Genomic DNA, 11,959 nt, shown 5'->3' on the forward strand with positions numbered 1-11,959 from the left:
GGTTGTGATGACCTTGTTATGTTTACTTCAAATTATATTTAAATATATGAGGCAAAAATGGTTTGATGACTAAATGAGTTGGTTATGACTTATTGAACTCAAGATTTTTAATCATAGTTAGGCTTTGGTGATATTGTCTAAAACAGGGATATATTGCTTTAGGATTTAAAGGCATTCAATGTTAATTTCCCCTTTTTAAAGCAGTCCACTAAATCCGTTAAAGTTGCACTTTTCCATAAAGTAATGCTAGTATGTAGTGCAGCATGACAACAAGGAAAAGACTAATATATTATCTATTACATATGAGAATAACCAAAATCTATAATCTACTCTCATATAAAAATATAAAGAATATATCCTTATATCAGTGGTGCCCTTTGCTGTCCTTAAATGTTACAGTGCCATGCTATGCGTCTCGGGTGGTTTGTCAACAGGTCTCTACTACGTCTAATATATCTGGGCTGCTTTATTCTTGGCTTGTCAGTGTTTGGGCCCTAGCCCAAAGGGCCGATACTACACATAACACAGAGCAGAAGAAACAGGGTAGGGCCACACACACACACACACACACACACATAGAGAGAGCGAAAGAGAGAACAGAAGGTGGTCCTCTGAAACCCCCAGAGATGAATAAAAACAAGCTCTGAAGTCACCATCACTCATCATCATTGCACTCTTGATCTGCAGAGCAGGGAGGAGGGGAAATATGTTTCAGACAATCAGAGGCCATGAAGCGCACTAACAAGGAACAAACCAGTACAGCACTTACTTTGACATAAAGCAGAGAATCTACACCAGGATGAATAATAAGGAAAAACAGAAAATTGCAGCTTGCTGTTGAGTCCTGGCAGGCTCTTGCACTCGTTCTCCGGGGGGCACCACAAGTTCAGGCTTAAAGGGCACAACATGTATGAGACACACAACAGCAATTTCAGGGCCAAGGCCTGCTGTAAATGAAACGTATAATACTGTGAGGAATGAGAAGGGGAACCAGCCATGGGAATAGGATCTAATGTGGTGGTGGAGGGACTGCATGTATTGATCCATTGTTGTACTACCACAGGTACTATGCCTCTGAACAATGTAGCAGTGAGTTCCTCCAGTGACAACTCGTTCCAGCAGCAGGACAAGCTGACCATGACGTCCCTGCACCACAGCACAGTCCTCTACAGCATGAGCAACACCGGCCAGCAGGCCATCAAGAAGGAGCCCCTGGAGGGAGGCGTGTACTCCTCGTACCACCACGGGCTCCACCTGGACCCCAGCGGTCAGCTCAGCTACAACACCCCCAACTCAGAAGAGGTTCCTTCCAGCCAGGGTACGGCCATGACCACCGAGGTCTCTGCTGTCAGCTCGTCTAGCCCTGAGCCAGAGGTCTACACCACCCTCACTGTCAGCACGCCCCTGTTGGCTCAAACGGACACCGGCAGCCTCCGCCTCCAGCCCACAGAGTATCTCAGGAGCCACGAAGTCCGGGGCCCCTCCTCGCATCTGATGGGCCCCTGCATGAACAACAGCTACATGAACCTTGTAGAGAACAAGGTGGACGGCACGGGCTCAGGAGGCGTGAGTGAGATGGTGCGGGCAATGTGTGGGGAGATGGAGGCTGTGGAGGGGAAGGAGCTAGCCAAACTACAGACAGTGCAGATGGAGGAGGACATGGCTGACCTTTAACCTCTCTCCTCTCGCAGAAGCACTCATGTCCCCTCAAGCAGTGATATGGTGAATCTTTTTACTTTTGTGTGCGTGTGTGTGTGTGTTTTTTACTTTTCATTTCCTCTAAATGTTAAATTATTTGTGTTCATTTGACTTTTACAATGCACTCTATTGTCAGAGGGGAGCCCTGAGGGTGGGCATTATCAGTTTATGATAAAAAATAAAAGTCTATAACATGTTTTAAAAGCCCCGTTCATAAGATGAAACATAACAACTGTTACATGCAAACAGAAGAAGTCCCTGTATGTGTTCGAGCCATGTTTAAATGTGCATTTTTATAGACAACACCTGCTACTTCCCGTTGAGTGGATTTGATCTGTAGGAGCAGGTGCCAGAATGCCTTGAGTCATGTGACCAGGATGTTCCTCCAAACTAAATGCGTCATCTGGGTCAAACCAAAAAGGTCATTCAGTAGGGGAAGAGGGAGAGAGCCTCTGTGAAAACAGTCAGATAAACAGCAACAGCTTCACAAAAGGACTGCACACACATACAGAGAATAGGTTATTAAACAAACAAAGCTGCTGATTTAGGAAAAAGTGTCCTTCAGTAATCAATTTAAATTTCCTGAATGTCTCTCAAGTCAATGCAAAACCCTATTATTGTGCTTTAAATCAAACCAAATGAACTCAGAGTGTTGGACGAGCGTTAAGACAAATGTGCCTTTCTGCTTCTTAAAATACACAATGGCATTGATCTGTTTTGGCATTTGCACTACCACGATGACATTACAATGTAACATGTTTCAAACAGCCTTCATGTTGGAGGGTTTGTCATGCCTGACACACCTCAACATATGCACACTTTTTCAGAAATGACTCAAATTTCAAGCCTCATCGTTGACCTGTGAGACCAAGATATGAATGAAGATCTGAAGGTCACATTGTCGGTTCACATGTTCGTTGAATGTTGTTTATAATGTTGCAACTCATAGTATGTTAACTAGATGTGATGATGCTATACTATATCCTGTTTCATTTTGATGTGTCTATCCAAATGTCAGTAAACAATGATATTTTTCTATAAAGGGATTGTAATAGTCTCTTTTTGCATGGCGTCATAATGTTTTGGACACTAGTGCCTTTTAGTTTTGGTGAATAACACAGAAAGTGAGCTCAGTCGTAGCTCCTGGTTGGCGTGCAGGCTGTGACATTGCAGCTTCAGAGATTTACCACTGTTGCCGTCACTGGCACATTTGTTGGGTGTCAGTTGAGAGAAACACAAGGGAATGTGGAGCCCATTTGTCAAGTGTGTCCAGTGCTTTTCAGGAGCCTAATTCCTGGCTGTCATACATGACCATAATAGCACATTTCAGCCTCACACCATGTGCATCTATCTGTGCATCGCATGTCTTCATACAAGTGGACTAGTAATACTTTTCTTTGGATGTATGACATAATCCCATCAATTGGAATGAACATTTCAATGAAAGTATCCTCAGTGCTTTAATGTCATATCAAAAATGAGTCGTGGGCAAATAGGTAAATTGATGGTCATTTGTTTTGTTTTTGTTTTTTTAATCTTAGTTTGAAATATATGTTTGTTATCTGAAATTATGTGAATGTATTTTTCTAAATCTCCATACTGCAATAAAAGTTTATATTTATAAAAAGATAAAACCATTTTTTTTAAATTATTTTAACAAATTTAGTTTCAAAAAGACTGATACAATGAAGTAATACTCTCTGAGATTTTATATATTTTTTTTTTATATTATAGGCATATAATATGCCTGTAATAAATGTAACATCATGCCAGACTAAAAGCATGTCTTCCCAACATAGGAGTCCTATGTTGCCAAACTGTGAGGATGAGGGGGGGGGGGGGAATGCAGTAATCCAGCAAGACTGGTGCTGCTCTCTGCAAACCTGCAGTGATCGTTTGCACATGCCTGGCAACCTGGAGTTCATTAGCCCTCCTTTTCTCTATGCCCCTGTAATTCAAATAAACAGCAATGAGATTTCCAGAGGCAAAGCTCCTTTTGGGTGGGGGGTCTGCAGCTCCACACAGCTCAGGCCAATCCAGTGGACTTTTCCCCAAGCAAAGGCCGAACAACCTCCCAAACTATACCCCTACTTCAACATGTGCGACAATAAATCTAAAATGCTGTCCCTCAGACTCTGAGTCTCTATCCAGTAAAGAGCCTGAACTTCACTCATGGCTTAAGGGGATTCTACTTAAATTCATGAATTTTCACCCAATGCTTGTTCACTCAGTGGGCACCCAACCAAACCAGCAAAGGAGAGATAAAATGGAGACAAATTTGACAAATGGACATACGGCAAAAGGGATTTTATTTTATTCCCAGCTTGTCTGTGGTGGATTGTAGGAGTTGTCCTTTCAGCAGATCCTGGCTAGAGGAGTTATATATGATCTAACTGATGACCTTAATAAACAGAGGCTGTTTGTCTGTGCTCACTGTTGAGGCACAGAGAAAGAAAAGAAAAAATGGGAGAGACTAGCGGGAAAGGGAGGGAGAGGCAGGCAACCGGGATAAAGTTACCTGTGCACAGGTGACCTCGTCGCCATGGGCAGTGGATTAGCTGATTGTTAGGTATCGGGTAACTCCTCCTGTAATATTGAAGAGGGTGAAAACAGCTTTGTTGGAGCCCAGAACAATAACCCATTTGCAGCATGTTCTGTGGGTCTCACGGGGAGGGGGCCACAGAAAACTCCAAATTCCACCTTTGTATTGGGCCTATAAATTAGACAGGAAAGGAGCACGATTGTTCCCTCAAAGAAGATGTGTGGTACATTTTTTATGGGGGCTGAGGACAGTTGCTATTTTTTTTATTTCTTTTACTGCTCCCTTTATGTGTAAAAATCGAGACATGCCTATATCTAAATACTTGTGGATCATTTTTGTCCCCAATTTCAAACATGCAACATAAAACATACTTGGGTGTGCAGTAAAAAAGGGGGGAACTCCCCCAGAACTCAAGCCTTATTAAAAACACTGACCTCTGATCTTTCAGATGGTTTCAAAGCTGACATTTAATGCGGCGCAGCAGACTGCAAGCCATATGTAACATGACCTGGGGAGCACGGTACTCCACTGCTCCACGTCCCACTAATGAGAGGGCAGGGGTCAGCGGGTACCAGCCTGCTCGCACAGACCCACCACTACTGGCCAAGGCCTGAGGAGAGGACTTCTCTCTGCTGGCAGAATCTAAATCTCCTCTTGGCTCTTCCGAGTTTGTGGAAAGTAGTCGGTGTTATGAACCAGAAGGAATAAATGTCCTCGACCCTAGTCACTTTGTCTCTTACCTCCACTTAAAATAATTGAGTTGTTGCTTGGCAGGGTAGAAGGTATGTGTACTTCACCATCCAGTACGGGAAAGGGAAGTTGCAACGAGCATGATTGACTGGTTTGTTCTGGGACAGAAAGTCACAGGGATACTTTGAGGTGTGCATGTGTGAATGTGACACACAGGAGCAGTAGCAGATGAGGACTGAGATGATCAGTGGAGACAGATAGACACACACACACACACACACACACACACCTGCTCAACACTGTCTGCCTTCTAAAACTTTGTCATTTACTAAAACATATGCGACAACTCATCCTCTGACTGACAGCACTGACATGGCGCCCCCTCCCTGCCAACAGACACACATGGTATGGCAACACATTTCGCATAAATCCTTCCTTTTGTTTATTTATGTGTTTGTCCCCCCATCCGGTTAGTTTACTTACTCCAGCCCTGCAGCAAAAACAACAACAATCTCTAAACAAATGATCGTTATGCCCGTGGCGTGTTTACCGAGCAAAGCACTGTAAAAGCCGAGGCCATAATTGCATATTTGTGGAGGTGGTCCTCTGAGGAAATGCGTAATGATTTTGATGGGGGGCTAACCCCAGAGCACTTGTACCAGGTCTAATTTTCCAACATGACAGGAAACTCTGTTAAGCTGATAATTGCAGCTCCAATTTCATTTAACTCACTCATGTCAACAGTTGTGTTTTGTTTTGAGAGAAGGAGCTGCTTTTTTCTCACTGCCAGTCACCTCTCAGAGTAAACCGCTTTAACTCTTAATTAAAGACACGTTCAGGGCATCTTTGATTAACAAGAATATGTAACCCTATGATGTGCTATCGATTAGATTAATCAATTTGTGCAGTTTGTTAAATGTAAAGCCGATTAATATGTATTTTGTATGTATTTTATATATTATCTGAGAAAATAAATAAATTCACACCTGTGTGTAGGAATGTTTCTGAAAAACAAGCTTGACGTAGCCTATATTAAGATTCTTGTTTATGGAGATGTTTTGAATAGATAAATTGATTTTAATTGTATTTTTTTCCCACGAAAAATAAAGAAGACAATGACCTGGTGATCAAATCGGACATATGTCACATAATATAAACCGTATCGGCTTCCCAGTCGATACAGCTGAAATAGCACTTCGGATTTAGATAAGAAAACCATCTGTTCAGTGAGCGAGTGGTCGTTTCAGTTTTCCTCCATTTTCAAAAAAATAAACTCTCCAAAAGGAAAAACGACCTTTTTTGATGGAATTTTTATGAAGTGTTTTCTGGTGCTTTGAGTTGAGACTTTTTCTTTCTCCCGTTTTCTCCCACAGGACCGGAGTGTCAGTCACCGTTCCATTCGTCTTCCCATGCAGTAATGTATGATGCAACGAATTTCTCTAATACAGCTAATGCACCCATCAATAATTAATACGTCGTTTTCACCTCCAAATTGCTATCATGAGGTGGAATAATTCAACAAGCAAATGGTCCATATTTCTCCTGAGGCCGAGCTCACATTATAAACCAGTTTAATGAGAAATGGCAAAACGTTTATTTTCTCGGGGTGAAAACACTGTGACTCATTTGAGTTTCTCCGAAAGGCAAAGACTAAAACCTGGAACATCCATGATATTTAAGAGCCCTTCGCCTGTTGGAGAGGCAGGCTGAAACAACACGGGTGGTTTTTTTAGGTAACACAGGACTTTACAACGCAGAGGAAATAAAGAGAATAAGGAATCACTGCTTCCTCTATGTCCCACTTTGAGAGGAGTAACGAGTGATAGTCTACCTAAGTATTGCATTACTAGTCGGGTATGAGCAACCCAGCACTGGCCGGAGCAGAGGCAGAGGCGGAGAGTCCACATCTTGAAATAATCTCGCCCCCCGGGCTGCTCGGGTTAAAGGAGGAGGCGCGGCGCAATGTGGTAGAGATATTAGAGAAACCCGAGAGCCGCTCATCAGACAGCTCATTTACTGAAGCACTGAGGTTTTACACACAGCCCGAGTGCTGCCATGGACCCCGAGCTCAAGTGGCCTGAGGGCCTGTTTCCAACATTTACATTAAAAGATATACTAATTTAATAATGCCTAAACAACGTAGCATGAATGCTGAGATAGCAGGCCTTTTGCCTAGAAACATAATAATGAAGCTTTTGTTTTTTAAATTAACTTTACATTTATATAATGTAGCCTAAATAGTAACGTTTTACATAACTTTTTTTGTATTTGTTATTGTAAAAATGGTGTGTGTCTCTATTGGTTCTCTGCACTGCAGAATGATGACACTGCTACAAACAATGGAAAAAACAATGAACCCCAAAAGCTCAGAGGTTTCAGCACGGTGAGACAGGCCTGTTCAGGGGGAAATTAGCTGTGTTGTAGGTCCAGGCTAGCAGGCTACGTGATGAATACTTAAATAAATCTACATTTACATTTTAATCGTTTCATATGCCCACTTTATTGAGATTTTTTTGAATTTTGAAAACTCCTTTGTCCACTAACTAATACAGGTTATATTAGAAATATGGGATATTCCAGAGTGGAGCTGGTCAGAGCAGATCTCTGTTTTTTCAGGTGTATTTCGCCACAAAAACAAACATTTTATCTTTATAGTGCATATATACAGTATATATAATTATAATTTTCTAGGTCAAATCTTGTTCCTTAACTTGTTGACAGGGAGTTTGGTCGCAGACTCAGGTGCAGATAAATAATTTGATCTAGATGACTCAAAAATACCAACTGGCAACCCGGGCCGCATCACCAAGAACCAGAGTGGCAGAGAACTCATTTACTAATGGATTGGTTTAGTGTTTCACCCCACAGAAAACAATGGAGCCGGTGCTGTGTCCGTCTAATCCTTGAAATATAAATGTAGGCTACAGACTGAAAGAACCTCTTCAAACACAGAAAATAAGGATAAAACAACAAATGTGTCTGTTATATCTGTCCACACGGTATGCTATTCATTTTATATCAATAAATAAAACTGACTCTCACTAATACAGCAACACGATTGCAGCTTGACATTAGTGCAATAAAACGTCTTTATTTTGCGCGTGTATGTGCAAATGTGTGTAATATGTGCGTGTTTCTCCGGTATTTCCAATGCTCATTTATTTTAGTAGACCGTGTGGCATTTCATCTCAGCCTCACTTACCCACCCACACACACACACACACACACACACAAACATGCACGCACGCACGCACACACACACACACACACACACACACACACACACACCACACACACACACAAACACACACACACACACACATACACATACACACAAACATGCACGCACGCACGCACACACACACCACACACACACACACACCACACACACAAACACACACACACACACACACAAACATGCACGCACGCACGCACACACACACATACACACACACACACATACACACACACACACGCACACAAACACACACACTTAAGTTTCTGACTTCCTACTGGTGGTCTATGTCCCATAACACGTTTGGCAGGTAGTAGGCTAGAGGTTTTTCATATAAAAGACCTGCGTAATGGCACGGATGGACCGAACAATCATAAGAACTTATTAAATTATATCACCTCATAAAATAAACGCCTTCGGTAACTAGTGGACTATAAAGGGGGACACAACAAAATGTTCAATGTGCATGTAATTAAGGTGCTGGTGGGCGTCACCCATGATCAGCTGTGATAGTAAATAAACCTCCATTTGGCGAAAAAGCACACAAATAACCTAAAGATTTTTAATTTTAGGTAGGCGTATAGTTTTTATTATTATTAAAATGCTTTGTACTACCATCGGCTGATTATGTGAGCGGTTTCAACCTTTAACAGTGGATGAACTTTCCATCACTGATAAAAACCTTTGTGTTTTTTGTGGGTTTACCCTCCACTGACGGTGATTATACTGATAACGTATGGAGATGCAGTGTGTGGTTTGACCCACGTGGGAAATCTGGAAGTCTACATGGTCGCCACCATTACAGAAGATGTATATTCAGAACAGGTTAATAAGGCTTTTTAAGAGGTCTGTAATAATTGATTAGTGTTTAGGTACTGCTCTGCTCCCTCAGCTACAGCGGGAGAGGGACTGTGGGGGCGGGAGGTGGGAGCGCTCCAATTTCAGCCCCTGACGCACTGCCTCTGGGGAGGAAACGGAGCTGCAAACTCAGTCCTGCTCTGCTGTTCACGGTGCAGGGCAGAGGGAGAGCCAATCACCGAAACGCACAGGCTCCCTTTAAGCCTGACATATCTCCAACAGGAACAAATTGTCCCAACAATCAACATCCCAATCTGCTGCGCGCATCAGGGGCTGGAGTGGAGTGGATAGCCTATAGGCCTGTGCTGTGTGGACGGATTGCGCTGGATTGCATCGCGACAACAAACTGTAAACGACAGCTATATTGTTTTGGATACCGAGGTTTTAGGCGGAGGAGCGAGCTCGGACATCATGTCTATATTACCGTCATTCGGGTTTACGCAGGAGCAAGTGGCGTGCGTTTGCGAGGTGTTGCAACAGGGAGGGAACCTGGAGAGGCTCGGTCGCTTCCTGTGGTCTCTACCCGCTTGTGATCACCTCCATAAGAACGAAAGCGTCCTCAAAGCCAAGGCGGTGGTGGCCTTTCATCGGGGGAATTTCAGAGAGCTTTACAAGATCCTGGAAAGTCACCAATTTTCTCCGCACAATCACCCGAAGCTGCAGCAGCTCTGGTTGAAGGCGCACTACGTGGAGGCGGAGAAGCTGCGCGGCCGGCCGCTCGGAGCTGTAGGGAAGTACCGGGTGAGGAGGAAATTTCCGCTGCCCCGTACGATATGGGACGGCGAGGAGACCAGCTACTGCTTTAAAGAGAAGTCCAGGGGCGTCCTGAGAGAGTGGTACACGCACAATCCCTATCCGTCCCCGCGGGAAAAGAGAGAGCTGGCCGAGGCCACAGGACTGACCACCACGCAGGTCAGCAACTGGTTCAAAAACAGACGGCAGCGAGACAGAGCCGCGGAGGCGAAGGAGAGGTACGTGGAACTGACACAGCATCTGAGCTGCCTGTCATTCATATTACTTGCATGTTTCAAGAGCAAATTAATGTAGACCTTCGAGTCTAAATGAAATATTGCCAAAATGTGGCTAGCAACCTAAGTATAAGAAAGTGCATGACGCACAGACTTCATATTCCTACTTTGAGAAAGTGGCAATGTAGAATTCTTTTAGATAGAACTTGTTTTTTGCTTTTCATTTAGATAGGCCTATGTCTATACCCCAAATCAGACAAGTCCTGATAAGAGTGATTGTGGGTAAACAGAAGTGTGTTGTTGACAAATAAACATGGGCTTTCTACAGAAACTGCCTAACATCCACTTAACATATTAACACATTATAAACATGAAAAACTGATAAATGAAGATAAGGTCGTGTTTAATTGTGTTGGGGGGGAAATATATAAAAAAGCAATAGGATATTTTTGGAGATCTTTCTAGTCTTGAGATATAAAGTTTAAAAATGGGTTGCCGTGGTGTAAAATAACAAGTGGTTTAACAGGCTTGTTAAGCTATAGGGAAATATCCAACAAGAGAAATAAAATATGTAGCCTGTATGAAATTGCAGAGAAAACAAAACTCTATACTCTGAGTAGTTTTTTCTCTTCAAGGCCAATAGGCTACAGTGCTACGTTTGATGCTACTGCAAAAAAATAATTATGGCTGTCTTTTATCTCCAAAATTTCATGTCAACATACGGATTTAATGCCATCTTCCAACGTTTCTCTCCTTTCCAGAGAGAACAGTGAAAACAGCAACGCAGGCGGCAACAAACAGAACCAGCTGTCCCCGCTGGACGGAGGAAAGTCTCTCATGTCCAGCTCGGAGGACGAGTTTTCTCCACCTCAGAGCCCCGACCAGAACTCAGCGCTTTTGCTTCAGGGCAACATGAACCACCCCGGGGCCTCCGCTTACCCCATGTCCGGCCTGGGGCCCCCACAGTCGGTGCACAGCATGCACGGACACCCGCACCAACTGCAGGACTCCTTGTTGGGACCACTAACCTCCAGTCTTGTGGATTTGGGCTCTTAAAGAGGCTGCCAGATTGTTCTATTTTACAACAACAAAAACCCGAAAAAAAAGAAGACTGATGAGTGTATCAGATTGAATACATGTATAAAATAACACTATAGTAGCCTACCTTATAATATAGGCTGACTTGTCTGTCGTTAAATTTGGTTAGAACTAAATTCCTTCTTGCGCTTAAACATGTATATCCCCACTGAAAGGAGCTTTTCTCATCTCCTGCACACGGAAACACGAACAGGGCCTGTCTGAAACTCTTAACTCAACGAAACACTTAACTGGACTGGCCATTTGCTTAATTTATGATATTTTGTTGAGATAAAAAGAATTGTAGCAATCTCCTGCGATGGAAACTATGAGGTACCGTTTTCATTAGAGTCATGGTAATTAGTTTCCAATAAAACAAAAGTAATACATTTGTCTCTGTGTTATTTCTGTAAGAAAGAAAAAAAATAGACAATGTTTCCTGGCCCTCAAACATATGCAAACCAAATAATCATCAACAAATTACCATTAATTAATCGTGAATTGGAGGAAATAACGTAATTCATTTTTTTTTTACCTATTTAAATATATTTTGCTTGCTGCTTAGAATGAGTGTATCCTTAAAAAAATGCAAAAATGTCAAGCATCAAATCTACGCTGGTGGGATATGAATCCATATGATCCATTTGGTGTTAAAGATTAAAGTCTGCGCTCTCTTGTTCTTAATAATAATAATAATAATAATAGTAATGGTAATTCAAAACATAGAATACAAACGCAGTCAAAGGGAAATTTAATTAAATTTGAGTCAACATGAGCATCTGCCTGTAAGGAGGCTTTTGTGTACGCATTTGGTTCCTTTGATTATGATTATGCGTCTGGTTTGGCAGAAGGAGAAAGTGTTTTTTTGGGGTTTTTCGTCATTTTTAGCCC

The 11,959-nt window shown here is 42.5% G+C and overlaps 2 protein-coding genes and 1 long non-coding RNA gene across 3 annotated transcripts in view; all 3 read left to right on the plus strand.

Moving 5' to 3' along the window:
- The window catches only part of LOC117936085, a 15,245-nt gene extending 12,650 nt beyond the window's left edge, over window positions 1-2,595 (plus strand). Inside the window, exon 3 of the long non-coding RNA XR_004654879.1 lies at window positions 2,583-2,595. This is a non-coding gene — a long non-coding RNA (uncharacterized LOC117936085). The remainder of the gene's footprint in view (window positions 1-2,582) is intronic.
- Window positions 1-3,212, plus strand: part of six4a (SIX homeobox 4a) — a 6,365-nt gene extending 3,153 nt beyond the window's left edge. The window contains exon 3 of the mRNA XM_034858799.1: window positions 1,064-3,212. Within this exon, the coding sequence (XP_034714690.1) occupies window positions 1,064-1,674 (611 nt within the window). The 3' untranslated portion in view covers window positions 1,675-3,212. The remainder of the gene's footprint in view (window positions 1-1,063) is intronic.
- Window positions 3,213-9,142: 5,930 nt separating this feature from the next.
- LOC117936071 (homeobox protein six1b) lies at window positions 9,143-11,457 on the plus strand. The gene is made up of 2 exons (XM_034858854.1): window positions 9,143-9,994; window positions 10,753-11,457. Exons 1-2 carry the CDS (start codon window positions 9,435-9,437, stop codon window positions 11,045-11,047), a joined length of 855 nt encoding a protein of 284 aa, XP_034714745.1. The 5' UTR covers window positions 9,143-9,434; the 3' UTR covers window positions 11,048-11,457.
- Window positions 11,458-11,959: the final 502 nt, after the last annotated feature.

This window comes from Etheostoma cragini, chromosome 20 (assembly GCF_013103735.1).
Source record: "Etheostoma cragini isolate CJK2018 chromosome 20, CSU_Ecrag_1.0, whole genome shotgun sequence".
In the NCBI taxonomy this organism is placed as follows: domain Eukaryota; kingdom Metazoa; phylum Chordata; class Actinopteri; order Perciformes; family Percidae; genus Etheostoma; species Etheostoma cragini.

What these genes read in the sequence shown, in the direction of transcription:
- LOC117936071 (XM_034858854.1), top strand. Translation starts at nt 9,435, where the DNA reads ATGTCTATATTACCGTCATTCGGGTTTACGCAGGAGCAAGTGGCGTGC. An exon ending in GCCGCGGAGGCGAAGGAGAG is followed by an intron (nt 9,995 to 10,752) that starts GTACGTGGAACT and finishes TCTCCTTTCCAG; the next exon opens with AGAGAACAGTGAAAACAGCA.